At 41.9% G+C, this 17,016-nt stretch overlaps 2 protein-coding genes across 4 annotated transcripts; one reads left to right on the top strand and one right to left on the bottom strand.

The window, feature by feature from the left end:
• The first annotated feature begins 838 nt into the window (after positions 1-838).
• skp2 (S-phase kinase-associated protein 2, E3 ubiquitin protein ligase) lies at positions 839-6,954 on the top strand. Of its 2 annotated transcripts, none has more exons than XM_071906900.2 (10): positions 839-968; positions 1,582-1,826; positions 1,943-2,054; positions 2,792-2,935; positions 3,592-3,726; positions 3,859-3,957; positions 4,073-4,200; positions 5,524-5,575; positions 6,113-6,220; positions 6,508-6,954. In XM_071906900.2, the coding sequence occupies exons 1-10, from the start codon at positions 955-957 to the stop codon at positions 6,725-6,727; spliced, it is 1,257 nt and encodes a 418-aa protein (XP_071763001.1). In that variant the 5' UTR covers positions 839-954; the 3' UTR covers positions 6,728-6,954. The 2 variants fall into 2 exon arrangements, with proteins under 2 accessions (XP_071763001.1, XP_071763000.1); XM_071906899.2 differs by having other exon boundaries at positions 861-968; positions 1,579-1,826.
• Positions 6,955-8,138: 1,184 nt separating this feature from the next.
• On the bottom strand, positions 8,139-16,636 carry nadk2 (NAD kinase 2, mitochondrial). Of its 2 annotated transcripts, none has more exons than XM_078288737.1 (12): positions 15,819-16,636; positions 15,186-15,274; positions 15,001-15,089; positions 14,465-14,546; positions 13,757-13,840; positions 12,470-12,609; positions 11,526-11,619; positions 11,206-11,349; positions 10,229-10,284; positions 10,067-10,120; positions 9,834-9,957; positions 8,139-9,746 (listed from the first exon to the last, which is right to left on the bottom strand). In XM_078288737.1, the coding sequence occupies exons 1-12, from the start codon at positions 16,047-16,049 to the stop codon at positions 9,608-9,610; spliced, it is 1,326 nt and encodes a 441-aa protein (XP_078144863.1). In that variant the 5' UTR covers positions 16,050-16,636; the 3' UTR covers positions 8,139-9,607. The 2 variants fall into 2 exon arrangements, with proteins under 2 accessions (XP_078144863.1, XP_078144865.1); XM_078288739.1 differs by having other exon boundaries at positions 11,206-11,301; positions 15,819-16,635.
• Positions 16,637-17,016: the final 380 nt, after the last annotated feature.

Raw genomic sequence — 17,016 nt, 5'->3', positions numbered from 1 at the left:
CTAGATAATAACTGTACATTTGTGGTGATGGGCATACAACAGTCAAAAAGCCTTACTATCTCTGCTGTAACCTCATATTGGAATCAACCTGCTGGTCAGTGTTGCCAGATCTCGCGAGAGAAACAAGCAACCCTGGAAACAAGCCCAAAAGAAGACACACACACACACACACACACACTCTTTCTCCCACTCTTTGTTGTATTTTTTTTCCGTATTTCGCCCACTTATTAGTCCCTGGCGTTGTTAGCGAAGTAGCTAAAGAAACTTTCCATAATCGCGCGATTTTGTCATTTTGATTGAAATTGAAACGTCTGTCTCACTCATTTTTTCCCCACCCGCATTCCGCGAAGACCCGCTCTAGTCTGCCTCTGATTGGCTAGTACTCGTTGCCATCAGGGTCAGAGCCAATCAGAGGGAGAGTAGAGCGGGTCTTCGCAGAATGCGGGTGGGGAAAAAATAACGCCTCACTGACTGTCACCTGTGTCTATCATGTGTGTATGGGGGAAGGGGAGGAGCGGAGGGAACGGGGTTGTGGACGGATCCTGCAACAGGACAAACTATCGAAAACATCTGCTTGACAACAAGGGAGCAAGCTCAACTAAGCACCTACAGGTTAGAAACAAGCCCAAAAAAACCGCAACCGCGACTACCAAACTTTGTAAGCGAGTTTACAGAAAAACAAGCCCAAAGTAGCTTATAAGAAGCGGACTTGGCAAGTGTGCTGCTGGTAGATCTGAGTTTGGTTTGAGTGAGAGAACGCGTAGTAGGCATGCGCCAGTGTGACGTACACACGGCACGCCCCCGGATGAAACGCAGCGATAGGGCGTCCCGCCGCTCCCAGAGAGCAAGGCGCTGAGTTTAAAGAGTCCCGCTTGGAGCTCTGTAGTGAAAATAGTCATTTGTTTAATTTGTATTTACTTTTATTTACTTTAATTCTGCACTGAACTGGAGGAGATGTCACAAGAAAGGTATGGTTTGGATTGTTTGTCTTTTACCTGGATAGCTTAGAAAGTGCCATCCATGTTGATATGGGACAACACACCACACTACCGACTTCTGTGTTGCGAAATCCATCAGTTAACGTAATCTCTCTAAACCCATTTCCAGTGAATCGCAAATGCATAGTCTTGTAATCGAGATTACAACCCGTCTATTAATCGTTACTGCTGATTACCTGGCGGATTCGTTGAAACTCGACATACAGATTCCGCGCTTTCCTCTGTGGCCTGTGTTTATCTGTATCCCCCTTCCTGGTTCAGTGTAGAGTAAACTACCGAATAAAACTGTTAATCCGACAGCAACCCTGTACGCATTTGTTGTTAGAACTAGAAGTTAAAACGTATATCTATATATTTTTGCAGTTAGAAATTGCGCGGTCACCTCACGAGCGGCTGCGTCAATATGGCGGGCACAGTTGACTAACTAGTTTTGTGGTTCGTGCGTAAGCTTGACGGAAGCTAGCTATCTTCTCAATATTAGCCCAAATAACTGCCTTATTGTTTTGGAGGGAGACAATATCCAATTATTTCGTATACTATAAAGTGTGCGGGTGTTTTTATCGGTGTCTCCTGCACCCAGCAGGCCGCTACAGGAGCTGCCCTGCATCAGTCTCCAGGGCTCCATGTGGTCCCAGTCCCGGAGCATCAAGCGCAAGTCGCGGGGCTGCCTGGGGGAGAGCCTGGCCACGGAGAGCACCCCCACCGAGCTCATCCAGCAGTGGTCCCCGCGACACAAGCACCAGAGAGTGGCCTGCAAGGGGAAAGAGAACGAGGGGGGCCAGTTTGTGCTCGCCAGGCGGTCCAGGAGGAAGAGAGAGGCCATATCAGGTATTCATGAACCAAATGATCATGGTTCACCTCTTTTAAGCAGTGGCAGTCTATTGAATGTACTTTAAGCACTATATTTCTTTGCTGATTTTTTTCCTTGGTGTTTTCCTTGCCAGGCCTGTCGTGGGACCATCTGCCAGATGAGCTGCTTCTCCGGATCCTGTTCTACCTCCCTCTGCAGGACCTCATCAGGATGTCCCTGATTTGCAAGCGCTGGCATCGTTTAGTGTAAGCTTTGAATGACTACACTGCACCGGTTATTTGAACTTGCTTTAAAGGATAGATGATGGCAACAATCTAAAACATCAGCGGTAAACGGCAGGTTTTGGTGTCAGTCCCTCAGAATCAAAGAGCGAGGGCTTCTTTCTAGAGCCGCCATTTTGCACCGAGAGACGTTCAACAATCATACAGGGAGAAATCCATCGTAGAAGAGGAGAGAGATCAGTTTCTCCACTGACAGTAGCTTCAATAGACCAGAATGCAATGCATTCACAAGTGAAGTCGCATGTCAAGTGCAACACCCTCTTCATTTGAACCGCCACATCATGGCATTGTTCTCTCTCCTCTCTCACTTTTTCTCAACTGGAAAAACTGACTACACTATCACTCTCTCCACCTACACATATACAGCACAGAGAACCCTCTTCTCTGGGGGATGTGGAAAGGCATTCTGGGTAATGTAGGAAATCACTAAGAAGTAGAAGTAGACGAGGCAGGTTGAGGGAAAGTGGATACACCGAAAAGTAGATTCTAACACTTCCCACACAAACTGATGATTTATATCAGTGGAGGAGGATTGAAGAATCCTCCTCCACTGATATAAATCATCAGTTTGCAAAGTGTTATTTACAGCAAAGTGTCCCTGACGTTACATGTGGAACCTCACAGTATTAACAGCCACTAGTGATGGCCTTCAGTTTCTCCATTACATTATGCATCTAACAAGCTGCCTGTGTGACTGACAGGTTTGATGAGTCTCTGTGGCACAGTGTGGATCTGGAGGGCTTGACCCACACAGCTCCTGCTCTGGAGCAGCTGCTGGCAGCCGGGGTGCGAAGGCTGCGATGCCCCCGCGCCTTCATCGAAGAGCTGCAGTTTGCAGGCCCAAGGTGAGTCTGGACTACTTTCCACTAGTGATGCTTGGTTCAGGCTTCATTCTGTACGACCCAGGGAATGAACAGGTGAAGTCTTGTGTGCTCTACAAACCAGTAATCTCTTGAAATAACCTTACATTTTCGTTAATTTACATGAATTCACTCCTTAGTTCATGCAAAATCCCCTTGAATGAATTAAGGGAGTTATTAATGGAGGAGACCCCATCGAAACCCCCTTATAAGGGTTTATAATGGATTTATTCATGGGTTGATTCAGAAACACTAGTAATTAAGGGATTTTTCATGCCTTTTGTGCAGGTTTACAGGGTTGTTAATGAGTTATTAATGGAAAGTTCCTGTCTCCCTGAATTTTACATTCAATTAGAAAGTAAGGAGTCAAGATTAAGAGGAAGTTTAAGTAGGTTTCGATGGGATCTCCTCCATTAATAACTCCCTTAATTAATTTGAAGGGGATTCTGTTTGAATTAAGGGGTGAATTAATAAAAATGTAAGGTTATTTTAGGGATTATGTAGCACAATGAAATAAGGAGAAAACAGAAACTTTGACCAAACCACGTGCGTGGAAGTTGTCTTTTACACTGTACAAGAACGGCAGCAAATGAGAACGATCCCTGATCTCTCCGACTCTGTTCTTCCGCTCCCTCGCTCAGCCCGGCGCGGGTCGTTCAGATGGACCTCTCCAGCTGCACCGTCAGAACCTCGACTCTGGAGAGCATCATGAGCCGCTGCACGCTGCTGGAGCGCCTCAGCCTGGAGGGCACGCAGCTCTCGGATCACATCATCCAGTGAGTCTCGCCGTTCGCGGTGTAAATTGTACATACTGCAGGGATTTAGGGGTTTTGAGTTTGAAAAGAAACGCCCTTATTCGTTTGATCTCTGTAACTGATTATTTGTCTGTGTCTCTGTCTGTCCCACAGTTCTCTAGCCAAGAATCCAAACCTGCTGCAGCTGAACCTGAGCGGCTGCTCCGGCTTCTCCGCCGACTCTCTTGGTGAGATGCTCAAATCCCTCTCCCGGTAAGTCGCGATTCTTTTTGGCATGATTACCTGTGGCAATAATCCAGGGTTTTATACATCCCCCCCTCCCATGTCTGGAATGTACTGACACAGAGCATGCTTGTCTCTTGCACAGGATAGAGCAGTTGAACATATCGTGGTGTGACTTCAGCAACGATCATGTGCAGGACGTCGTCGGTAATCTCCACAGCAGTGTGACGCACCTCAACCTCAGCGGTTACAGACAGAACCTCACTCTAGAAGGTGAGTGGGGGTTTTGGTATCAAATCAATTATGATCTTCAATTGTGTCTTGTTTCTAATGTGGAAATGTGTTGTAGGGTGTGCTTATGCATTAGTCGTATTTACAGTTGTAACCGATTTCAGACGACTGACAAAAGCCTATTCACCTCTAGGGACAATATAGTAGGACATGTCATTAGAATCGCCTTATTCTTTAGTGCAATCCCTTTTGGCCTTCTGCAACCAACTGGGAGACGAAACACCTGTGAAATCCATCGTTATGTGTGTGATGTAATGCATTTTCAAAATTGGATAGGTTTTTGTATGTATTCTAGTGTGTCCACAACCTATTAGGGCTGTCAAAATTGGCCAAAAATGACGTTTGATTATTCCTTCTAAAAAAACACATAGGTTCGAACCATTCGAATATCTATTTTTGCGCATTATGTTCATAAGAGGGCAAACCAATACAACGAGAGACATAACTACTTGTATAGGTATATTTATTTCAACATAAACATGTCTTTTAAAAGATCTACATACCTACAACCTATTGTACATTCATCAGCCATAGTTAACACATTAATATTTTAACTGATGGTTTGAAAAAGTCACTTGATTTGTTGCTAGTCGCTTGTGGTAAAGAAAGTCGCCATGAGGATCTGAAAAGTTTCTAAATCTAACAACAAAGCTGCCAGGCTGGCAACAGTGAAGCAAGGGTTAATGTCTTTTGCCACAAGCTGGCGCCAGATAACTCGATTATAAATCAAAATGGACCAGACTTCTTGACTGCCGAGTGATATGATTAGATATTAGTGAAAGAGCGATTTGTTCTAACAGACCTCAGAATGTGTTGATTGGCTAATCAGAAATGAGTATTCAACGGTAATAATTGAGAAACAGTGGGGGGAAGTGGCAGTTCATAAGTCATTATATTGATATAAATACAGGAGAAAAATAAATTGGATTCTCCAAGAGACTCCTGGAAACTTTTTGAGACCAGACAGATCCTCACACAAATCTCTTTGGACGAAGACCATCTTTGGTCTTTATCTGTCCTAAGATTTGCAATTAGGGCCCATCAAATTTGGAACAATTTACCTGAAGAAATATGATTAGCAAATCCATCATTTAAGGTGTGTGAGTGACTAACAAGTGACAGTCATGAAATCAGTGCAACAGCCATGGGCATTCAGTGTGGCTCAACCATGTGGTGTGATAGTACTAAACATGCTGTAGAGAACATAATGTATTTAAACTCAGGCTTTAGGCCGTTCAGACTGCCTTTGTCAGCTCACATCTGTATTGTGATTGATCTGAACAGCCTGACATTGTCTCTTTACAGATGTGACGGTGCTGGTGGCGAGATGCCCTAATATTGAAACTCTGGATTTAAGGTACGTTCCTGTTCGGAGCGCCTCATGAACGTTTGACTAGTTGTTTATCAGAGGTTTTCCCATTGAGATTAAAAGTTTGTCTGACAAACAGAGAGAGTCAGAAACATTCATAAGATGCTTGTAATTACGATTTTATAATGGGTTATAGCTATATTTCATGAGTGTTGATATTATGCATCAGTAAGCCTCATGCATTCTTATAAGCATGGGTATGATGCAGTTTGATCACATATTTATTGTAGAATTGATCAATACACTGGTTGTTTGTTGGAAGACCGTAACTTTAATTGATTCTAATGTGATATTTTCATCAGATTCCACAAAAGTATGCGTGAATATGTTTTTATTATTATCCAGGGTTTCCATGGAGAGTTTCAGTGTCCCATGTTGGTCTAAATGCTGTTTCAGAGGCTTTTCCACCCTGCCGAGAATACAATTCTGGGGAAAACAGTGACTGCTTGAAATCTTTTGTAATTTTTTTTGGCATGAAATTGATCAAATTTAAAGATATTGAAAATTGGTTCATGTGTGTTGCAGTGACAGCGCTCTCCTGATGGCTGACAGTTTCCCCATCATCGCACAACTGAAGAAGCTGCTGCACCTGTCCTTGAGTCGCTGCTACCAGATTCACCCAGCTGCCATCGCGTAAGTTCCTCCCTCGCTGTCCAACACACACCACCCTGCGGACGAGGGTTAGGGCCACGTGAAAATTTTGAATTCTGAGTTTTAAGTCAGAATTCTTACGTTTTTTTTCCCTCCGAATTCTTACTTTTTTCAGAATTCTGACTTTAAACTTTGAACTCAAATCCATTTTTCACATGTGGCCCTAATCCTCTTTTCCGTACCATCTATACCAAAAACAGCGTATCCTTGTTTGCCATTTTTTCCACTTCACCTCTTCACCTAGTACGTCCTATTCTTCTTATTCTCAGTGACTTCAGCGAGACGTTCCCTGCCCTGCGGCTGCTGGACGTGTTCGGGCTCGTGCACGAAACCCACCTGCGCTCGCTGAAGAAGGGCATGCCGCGCATCTCCATCAACTCGCGGCCCTTCTCCGCGGTCGCCCGGCCCACGCCCGCGCCCCACGACCGCCTCGTATACAACGAACGCGCCATGTGGGACGGGAGGTGTCGACTGAGGTTCAAGTCGTAGTTATCGCCGCGGTTTTATCATGAGTTACAAATATCTTGCAGTATTTCATCGTATAGGTTTTCGTGACTGTTGGGCATCGACAGAGACGTGTTTCAGCGACTCCTGCTGCTACCGAAAGATGTTTTATTTTGCGTTGGTTGGCATTAATGGTGCAAAAGGTCCAAGTGGACAGGGCCTTTGTTAAAGTTTTTGAAATTTAAACGCGGATGTTTACGGAAGAGGATTAGGGCCACATGTGGAAAATGTATTTGAGTTCTGAGAATAAAGTAAGAATTATGAGAAGTCAGAATTCTTTGTTTCTCAGAATTCTGACTTTAAACTCAGAACTCAAATACATTTTTCACATGGCCCTAATCCTCTTCCGTAGTTATTTGATGTAGTTCTTGTTGAAATGTATCGACAGAAGCTTTCTGTGGATTGGTGCCGTATTGTAGGTTCTAAAAAATGTGTTAATTTAATTATTTTGTAGGGGGGAAAAAATGGCAGAAACTTGAATTTACCATCTGATGTAAGATGTGTACAGAAATGTGGTGGGACGCTGATAATTCCTCAACACCGATGTGTCACCAATGTTGAACCTTTTAATTATTGTCCTGCATTTCCATAATACTGATAGGAAAATCTGCTGTTCTCAACCATCATCTGTAATAATGGCCTCCCATTAGAGAGATCAGTTAATTTCAATCGATCAGTAATGCTGTTAAGTGGAGCTTTAATGTAAAATGATGTGTCTAAATCTTTGAATTTCCAACCAGGTATAGATATGAATGTTATGCCACATTTTAGATGGTGTGAAAGAGACACTACATTTATGTCAACCAGGCTTAAAAATTGTCAGACTGTGTTGACGTCAGTGGATTAAATTAATCTTTTTAATAGATTAAGGTTGCAGAAATGTATTTCCATCCAGTTTAGGATTATTCAGTGTCAATTTTACCTTGCATACCCCAAGTGGACTAGTACCGTATTGTATTGAAAAATAAGAGTTTCTGTTACAGTGAGATCTATTATGTCAGGGGTTTACATCTGTGAAGTCTCTTGCGTACTGTTCATTTTCCCTTTTAAATAAGTCATTCAGTCTTACTGTACAGCTCTGCATCTTTGAAAGCAAACCATTCACATACGAAAAAAGAAAAATGTTTATATAGGTAGTATCTTCTGTTTATCTCAGCATGTTTTACATTTTCAATCTCTTGCTGTTAAAATCTTTCATATTAACACCATGAACCTGAGACTTGGCACTGATGTTAGCTCACATTCCTGTGTGAAGTTCTTGGAAAATATTGATGTTTTCATTCACTGATGAATTTGTTGTTTATGTTTTATTATTGGACTGTATAACTGCTGTATTAATACATCCAGTGTTGTGTTGTATTACATGTCAAGGAGGTGGAGTAAAAACACAAAAGCATTTCTTTGTGATGCCACTTTTATCTGATCCAAAAACACAAAAAATAGAGCAACATTTGACAGAAAAAGTCGCCACATTAATGGGGGTTTCGTGAGACATCCTCCTTTTGGCACACTGTATATTCCACTTTCTGATCACTTTGTAAACTAGTCCTTGATAAATGAACAGCTTCTGGTTCAGAGTAAAGGGTAGGGGGGTATCAGAGGTGCACCGACACAATGCTTTACTGATTAAGTTCATTACAAATTACAAATCTCTAAAAAATATAATATTGGAGGGAAATTATTTGCCTAGACTGCTAGATCTTATTTTGGCATAACTAAAGAGCATTGCTGAAGCATTTGACTCTTAGTGTTGGCGGGCTTCACTGATTAAGAAATATTTTGGTTTGTTTGTTCATACCACCTACAGCAAAACAGTCTTTGATTTTCCCTGGAGGTCCAAACAAACTGTAGCTTCTGTTATGGGGATATTAGACAGGCCCAGGCACATGCTGATTGGCTTTCAGTAGCACTTCCAAAGCTGTTCTTCCCGTCTTGCAAGACAGACTTAAAACATTTAGCAAAACATTCTTTTGGTATAGAGTTCGCCAGTTTGTAGTGCACGTCATTCTTTCCTCTCCAACTCATCTTTTATTACACTAGAATGGCTCAAAATGCTAGAAAAAATATCATAAGCTATGTTCCAAAAATATTTCACTCAACAAACGGGCTATTACAAATAACAGCCATTGTGCTTTCAGTTCGCCGTCTACATTACTTCCAGAACAAATTGGCACCGTGACGTTATGAATCGTTTACCAATAGCTAGACAGCTGCAGAAACACCATCACCTTCAATCAGTTTCTACAATGATTATATCTCCGAAGAGATGTGCATTGTCAAGGCAAAGTATTCATTTTCATTGGCAGCAGGTCAGTAGAAGTCACTATTCTGACTGAGGGGAACAAAATCTAACCTGAAATGGATACATATTTACAATAACTTAAATATAAATATGCTTTCCATTAATATATCTCTTTTTGCCTGATCTTTCTTCTGCAAAATAGTCACCTACTTTAACTGCAACAAATAGCAACAAATACCATGAAATCTTCCCAAAAAAATAACTTGCATCTCATAACTTGTAAAGTAATACAGCATGGTCATGGTCATAGTCATTAACAAACACATGAGATGCTGCCCAAGCTGTTACATTTCTAATGGAAACAGCAGATAGTGAGATGATAATAATAAGCCCCACAAAAAAAAAAAAAACTATAGTAGTAATACTCATGTGATTTGGAAAATAGCAATGCACAAAGTCAAAACAATGCGAACATCGATACCTTTCGTTCAGGTATATAAAATGTATGAGGAAAATATGCAACAGTCATGGATGCTAAACACATGAGCGCTTCCCTTTTCCCGAATCCCTTTAAACGCGATTGACTAGTGCGGAAACCGATGAATTTTGCCGCAGGTCTGTGCTCAGTTTTCCAGAACGACCGTCCGGAGCTGATCCTCTTCGCTCATGCTGATCGCGGCGATGGCGCCGTCGTTGAACTCGAACGAGGTCCCGCCGTCGACCACCATGCACGCGTCCCAACACCGAGAGCGCACGCACACCCTGCGGGAGCACGACACATTTTAAAAAAAACGGACATCTTCACAGCTGCTGCAACAGGTGTTACGGATATTTTGAATCTTCACTCACTTGGTGGCGAAGCCTCTTTGGCGGCTGCTGGAGAAGACTCTGTTGACGATGGGCTCCCTGACGCTGAAGAACAGCCGTCTGTCTTCCGGACTGAACACCAGAGACTCGTTGTATTCGTCAGTAACTGAACACAGACAGAGATACAGCACATTTTTCCAGCATAAGTTAAAACAAACCCACCTGGAATAAATGCACAAGTCTAAGAAACAACAAAGTAGGATTATGGAACTCACCTTTTTCAATAAATTCACGACTAAGTGGGATATCAAGACCGGTTTGTGCCTTTCCTGAGAGAAGAGATATTTTGTTATTGTCAGTGGTATCAGGTGGCATCTTTAGGAGACAAACTACACCTCAACACCAAACATGACATGGGCAGCCATGTACATACATACCAATTTTTAGAACGTCCTCCACCGCTTGTTCGGCGAGTTTGTTGATATTATACGACCTGTGGGCACCAAGAGGAAAAAGAGGAGTGAGGAAATAGTAACCATCAGGCCTATTGAAGATTTACTGATAAAATAACAGAAGGGATGAAGCTAACTATGACTATGTCCCACTTTGTGTCTATGCTGAGCAAAAACACTTTGCTCAATGGGAATAACATTTAGCTTTTTATATTGATTTTAATATCAAATAATCAAGCAAACTTTTTCCAATCAACCAACCAATTTTCCGATGGCATTATGCCGACTCTGAATCTCTCTCTAAAAAAAAGTGCGCTGAAATCCTTTAAAGATCTACAAGGGTTCTTAAATACATATTTTTCTACGTTCAAGTTTCATCTAGAATTTAGTCAAAGTGATCGGTAAAGACATTATCAATTGACGACACATATCTATTTTGCTTTTTGGCAACACTATCCACAGTTAGTATCCAACACTAAATCACTCAATTCTCTCACAGCTTTGTCAAATTCAAATCAGGCAACCATTATCTAAATGTAGATACACAGACAATAACCTGATTGCTATGATTCTCCCTACTGAGGACAGCTAGTTGCTTGAAATGTAGCCAATCAGGTACAGTTTGCTACAAATTTAGGAATGTAAGAAAAAAAATGTTCTGTCAAACATTCAAAACATTTGCTGCATGTCCTCCCCTCTCTCTCTCCCATACCTTCCTGTCTCTCTCTCACACTGTCTCAATCAATAAAGCATAAAAATACCTAAAATAAATCTTAAAAAAAAACCATTCAAAACATTTTACTATTTAGAAGCGTGGTGTTTATTCTATTCTTTTTGGGAGACCCACAAAGTCTCAAACCTAGCAGACACCCTTGGCATCACATGGCAGGTGGTTGCTGAGACAATCTAGCACTAGTGTAACATTTTTCTCTTCCATATACACAGTGTGTCGTGAGGTGTACCAGGCTTTAGATCCCGTCCCTGTGCAGATGCTGAGGCCTGAGCTCTTCTGCTTCTCCCATGGGCCATCATCCACTGAGATCTCATAGTAGGAAGCCCTATGGAGCGAGAGGGTGAGATGGGGTTTGAAGGGTTTACACTTCACCCTGTGATGGACAGAGATCCGCTGATGAGTGCTGGAAAGATGTGGCAGGGCGGCGGTGAAAAGGGCTGGGGGGGGTTAATGAGGGGTACAACACGCACACACGGACAGGTCAACAGACACAGGTAGGTTTACTTTAGATGGAGTTACGTGCAACGACTTGGTGGATGACAAGGGTACCTGGAGGACAGAGACTCTCCGATGAAGATTTCATTCAGGCTCCTGACAGGGAGCAGGCTAGGCTTGGAGAAGCTGTCGTTTGGTGTTCCTGTCCCTGAGAAACACAACTGAGTTAATAGAAGAACTGGTAGTGAACAAATACATGAATTTACAGATAAGTCAAGTTAAGTGTGTTGGGTCCAGATTAGGGTTCAACAGATATGTGTTTTTAAAGGCCAATACCGATATTTTTGGACTGAAGCTTGCCGAAAGCCAAAACTTTGGCTTTGTAAAAAAAACACTGGGACACTAACTCTCCATTGAACCCCAGGATAACAATAATAATAAAATAAAATAATAAAACTACAAATAATAACTTATTCATGTATACTTGTATAGAATCTAGGCTTGGGCGATATCCGAAATTTAACAGCGCGATACTTTCCCACCAAAATATCACGATATACGATATTATATATATATTTAGATACATTTTTTTCCGTTTTTTTTCCCTATTTATTTTTGATTCATTATTTCATTTTATTTCTTCCAAATTACATCATATTTCTAAGCGATAATAATTATTAACAGCGTAGAAATTTTATCTTACTATTCAAGCATTGGAGGAAAACGGCCATTTGGCATAATATCGAATATCAGCCCAAGCCTAATGGAATCTAAATAATTTCAGGTTAAGGGCTTCCAACAGACAACCAGTGAAGTTTATTGTGTGTAATACTGATCAAATCTACAATAAATATGTAATCAGTCAAACTGTATCGTATCAGAGGTGGACGACACTGACTGAACCGGATCAAATTTCTAAGAAAAGGCCGATATCAGCCCCATATATCGGTCTAACCCTAATCCAGAAACTGCAGCTCAAGCAACAGGAAAACAGACAGGAGGACGGAGACAGACAGAAGGACGGAGACGGCTACACATGACGGGTGCTGCGGGCGTACTCCGCTGGCTGTCCATGGTGGTGATGCGGTGGGCTTGGTTGTGCTGCTCCAGGCTCAGCTGCTGCTCGTGCAGGTCCACCGGAGTGGGGTTGATCCCCGTTCCCTCCAGGTGCAGACGGATCCTCTGGCGCCACAGCCACCTGGACGAGGAGGAGAGGAGAGGAGAGGAGAGGAGAGGAGAGGAGGGGAGAGGAGGGGAGGGGGGGAGAGGAGGGGAGAGGAGAGGAGAGGAGAGGAGAGGAGGGGAGAGGAGAGGAGAGGAGAGGAGGGGAGGGGAGGGGAGAGGAGAGGAGAGGAGGGGGGGAGAGGAGAGGAGAGGAGAGGAGGGGAAGAGAGGAGAGGGAGATGTTCATTAAACTCCCTGGCTTTCTACAGAAAAAAAAAAAAGATAATCCGTGGGTCATCTGTTAAAAAGCCTACAGTGAGAAAAAGAGGGTTTCTACAATATTCTGCAGGCTTATGTAACAAGGTTAAACATATATTTCATGAAATTGTTTTTTTAATGAATCCTCCTATGTTATGTTTTGTTTTTGATGGATCAATCATGTGATTACTGTACAATAACATAAACTATCCTAACATGATCAACTTGTTGCTTTATGTATAGTATAATCTGATATAGATTTTATATATAGATTTTAAAATTGAAAAAACTGAATTTAAGTAGTCATACAATGTAATTCATGTTAATATAAATCAAATATGGCAAACTACATAATACATTTACCCTCAAATGTATTTTAATGCAACTCAAAAGGACCCACTTCTAACTGTAAGCATCAAAGGAACTTTATCCAATAAAATGGAAAAGTGGACATAAAACAGTGAAATAACCTTTAGATCAGCTATAAAACAGCACCATCTATGCTGTACAAATTTCCCTAATATTGATTGTGAATACTGAGTGAAAACAGGACAAGAAGCTCAGATTTCTATCTAGAGCTGGCGATAAAGAATTTTCCGAGCCTTTACTATTTTTCCGTAGTGCGATGCATTTTCAGCGATGCAATCTGTCTTCTGTGGAAAATTATGCAATCGCAGAATCTCAGAAAAGCGAGGGGGTTCATTAACGAGCTGGAAAAGGATCACGGAAGTTAAGCAATTAGAAAAATAAAGAGGCATGTAGAGAGGGAGAGAGAGATAACAGAAACCCAGACATTACTGTTCTCTGAATCAGTTCTTCTTACCTGACAGTTCACCAGCAGGGAGACTAAACTCCACAGGTGGCTTCACGACTCTTTACACATAAACAAGAAGAACTCGCTTTAGTAAAAGGTAAATACGCACCTGAACTCACCACGACAGAGTTTCTCCAGTGCCTCTGGGAAGGCGTGTGTGTAGCGTACAGGCAGGCACAGGTGACCCTCTGACCTGCATGTGAAAGGGAGAAATCTAATGAATTCAGCTGGCTGGAAGAGGGCGTTCAAATCGGAACAATATGGAGCTACAGCAATTCCTGAAATTTCTCCATACGTCCTTCAGCAAAGACACTGCAATGGAATGTAGTCGTAATAATAATGTTTTTTTGTATGGTTCTTTTTAAAAGTTTACAAAGTGCTTTAACGAAACCAAACACTAAACTCATCCAATACATTAAAACAAGAAGGCATCAAAAGATAAAATATAAGTATAAAGGGTAAAAAATAATCTAATAGTAAAAATAATAGGATAAAAGGCATCACATAAAAGCAAGTCTATACAAAGTTTCAAGAAGTGATTTAAAACATGATATAGATATATAAATAAACTATTTTTAGGTTATATAAAACAGCTGCTTACACTTATGACTTACGATTATGAACATATTTTCAAGACGTTTCTGGATGTCTTTGGGCATTTGTCATTTCCAAGACTTTTCCGTGACAGGAGTGCTGACAGATACCTCCCTCATGTTTTTGCCTGCTACTTTGTAAATAGGAAAATCAGGTGATCTATTTGTCCTTTATCTATTTAACCATTCAAGCCCTTCCCCACACAGCATGCAGTGTGTTTTACCTCTCAGGGTCTGTGTTAACTCCAACAACTGGTTTGTCCTTGCTGAAAACCTTACTAGCAACAAGTAGCATTGTCCCGTCACCTGACAAAACAAACTGCAGTTATTGAACTCGTATTGTGCATTTCCATTTGTTGTCTGAAGCTTTTGTTCACGTGACTTTAGGCCCTCTGCATAGAGTGAGGAAGTCCTGCTCATTCTGTACATCATGTCTGCACACAACAGTTAATAAGGACTATTCTTCTGTTATTCATTCAAGGAGTTTTCATGACATAAAATTGTCTTTTTACTGAGCAAGGGAATTGTGATAATAATCCAAAAATACTGATCCTCCCCCTTCTAGGCTACTACAACTAATAATAATTATAATAGCCCATATTCTCAAATACAACTTTTCTTGGTAGTTGGGAGGGACCAGACATGATAGGTCTCATATTTCTAATAAGAGAGATATGAAACAATATCACAAGCAGAAAAGGCTGAAATACAAAAATTAGCAACCCTCAAATTAGCAACAATCTGAACCAGGAATCCCTACCTCCAGCAGAGATAATGGTATCTGCCCATCGCACCACTTCTTCATCATATTCTCCTCTCTTCACGACTCGCACCTCGATGCCTTCTCCCCTGCAAATATAGAACCATAGAATAGTCTTCCACAAACTGTATTCCAGCAGTATGCAAACCTTCCCCCTCAAGCTCTTGGGAATGACTATATCTTACTGCAGGCTCTTCACAATGTGCTCCACATTGCGAGTGTGGATGTTGTGTCTCTCCAGAAGGCCGCTGTAGCTGGAGCCCTTCATAGCGAGCTGCAAAACACACACACACCAAGAACTGACAAATTAGGTTAAAGGGAAAACCAGTGTTTGCTGTTTCTTCAGCCTGGGGGGGAAACAGCCAAACACTAAAGCTAGGAATGGGACACTATATCAAAATTCAATATATCGCAATACAAAAATGTGACAATACGTATCGTGGGGCAGAAAAATGAATTGCGATATTAGCTCCATTTTATTCTGCTGTAGTAATCACAAATGAGACGGCTTGACCATCACAATTTCACAAGCTCTCCATCCAAATTATATTATTTACACTTTGTAATGACATTTTTAAATTGTTGTTTACATTCCTCCAAGCCAATGTCAGCGCTAGAACGATTTGTGTCTCAGAAAAAAACATAATTCTGCACAGTCATACTTTGTTGTTATTGAACTTTTATTTATTAAATCGTATCATGGTTGAATCGAATCGTGAACCGCATATCGTATCGTGAGATAAACATATTGTCCCATTCCTAACTAAAGCCTGTGTGTAGGTGTCACAAGTATGTCTGAAATACTTCTGAAATCTTACCAGCTGTTTTAAATCCTCCTCAGAAAGCCCTGCGTATCGGTACCGCTGCTGTTCAAACTCATATCTTGTCGTCTTTGTCACCACTGCTACTTTCTCTGGTTTGAATCCAGCATCTGGCCGTGATGTAATATTTCGCACTGATGCACGGAGCGGCAGAACGGAGCTTCCATAAAACAGCGAGACCGCTCGACTCCCAAGGCACAGAAAGTTCACCAGGCAGCGACGACTCATTCTTGTAAATAAGGGGCAAAACTATAAAAAATAAATCCGTTGGCTAGTGAGAAGTCTCGGCTGAGGGTCGTTTACGGTGCTCCTGTTATGTAGTTGGCATGTTGGGTTATGTCAGCCGGCTAGCCAGATGCAGTAGGGTCCATTCACTCGACTCGTTGGATCGAGATGCTGCTAGTCACACACCCAGCTGTCAAGGAAGGTCACCAGGTCCACTCACTATTTCCCCTCTCCGGCAAATTATCTATCAATTTACAACTCAGTGGGACTAGTTTCTGTTTGAAGGCCGTGTATTTCCTCGGACGCGTACCAAAACGGCAGGAATAAATTAGCAGTAATCTAACTAGTTGGCAATCCTTACTTGGTTAGGTGAAGAGCTACCAGCTTAGCTTACAAAGCTAAACTTAGCTAGCAGCTTGCTCACAAGTGGTGACTGGCCGAGCCTCCGCCGCTGAACACAATCACATTATCCAACTGGATTTACTCTTTCACCCGTCAAGACGAAACTTAAGTCAAACCTGTCACTTCCCAGTGGGTTTTAAATACAAGGTAAGAGGCATGGGGAGGTAACTCGAAGAATAAACGACAACAAGGGAGTACTGGTTGCACGCATTGGCACGTATCCTTGTTGTACGTAAACGACGTAAGGCACGTATACTCTCATCTGATTGGCTACGTAAAACGTGGCTGTCAACGCGAAGGGGCGGAGCTCTGACGTTTTGTTTTGGCTGGACCTGCAGCATATGCTGCGTTCAGGCACACGCGAAAGACGGGAGATGCCAACTTCTTACTAACAATACTTTTAAAAATGGTAAATACTATATTGGAAATCCCGTTCATCTCAATTGCAAGTGGTAAACACTACTAGAAGTAGTTTATACAAGCTTGCAGTTGCAAGAAATATGAGAGCTCAAAGCCATGGCGTCTGTTGAAGGAAGAACTGGTTGTATACAGTGGTTAAAGGCTACCA

Source organism: Centroberyx gerrardi, chromosome 2 (assembly GCF_048128805.1).
Source record: "Centroberyx gerrardi isolate f3 chromosome 2, fCenGer3.hap1.cur.20231027, whole genome shotgun sequence".
Taxonomy (NCBI): domain Eukaryota; kingdom Metazoa; phylum Chordata; class Actinopteri; order Beryciformes; family Berycidae; genus Centroberyx; species Centroberyx gerrardi.
The sequence above is the reverse complement of the archived record's forward strand: the minus strand, read 5'-3'. Positions and strand labels throughout refer to the sequence as shown.

Coding starts and splice junctions, on each gene's coding strand:
- nadk2 (XM_078288737.1), bottom strand. CDS start 16,049: ATGAGTCGTCGCTGCCTGGTGAACTTTCTGTGCCTTGGGAGTCGAGCG. Junction 11,620..12,469: donor CACCATGGACAGCCAGCGGA/GTACGCCCGCAG, acceptor TGTGTTTCTCAG/GGACAGGAACACCAAACGAC. Junction 11,350..11,525: donor GGAGAGTCTCTGTCCTCCAG/GTACCCTTGTCA, acceptor TGTCCATCACAG/GGTGAAGTGTAAACCCTTCA.
- skp2 (XM_071906899.2), top strand. Junction 3,727..3,858: donor CTCTCGGATCACATCATCCA/GTGAGTCTCGCC, acceptor TCTGTCCCACAG/TTCTCTAGCCAAGAATCCAA. Junction 3,958..4,072: donor ATGCTCAAATCCCTCTCCCG/GTAAGTCGCGAT, acceptor TCTCTTGCACAG/GATAGAGCAGTTGAACATAT.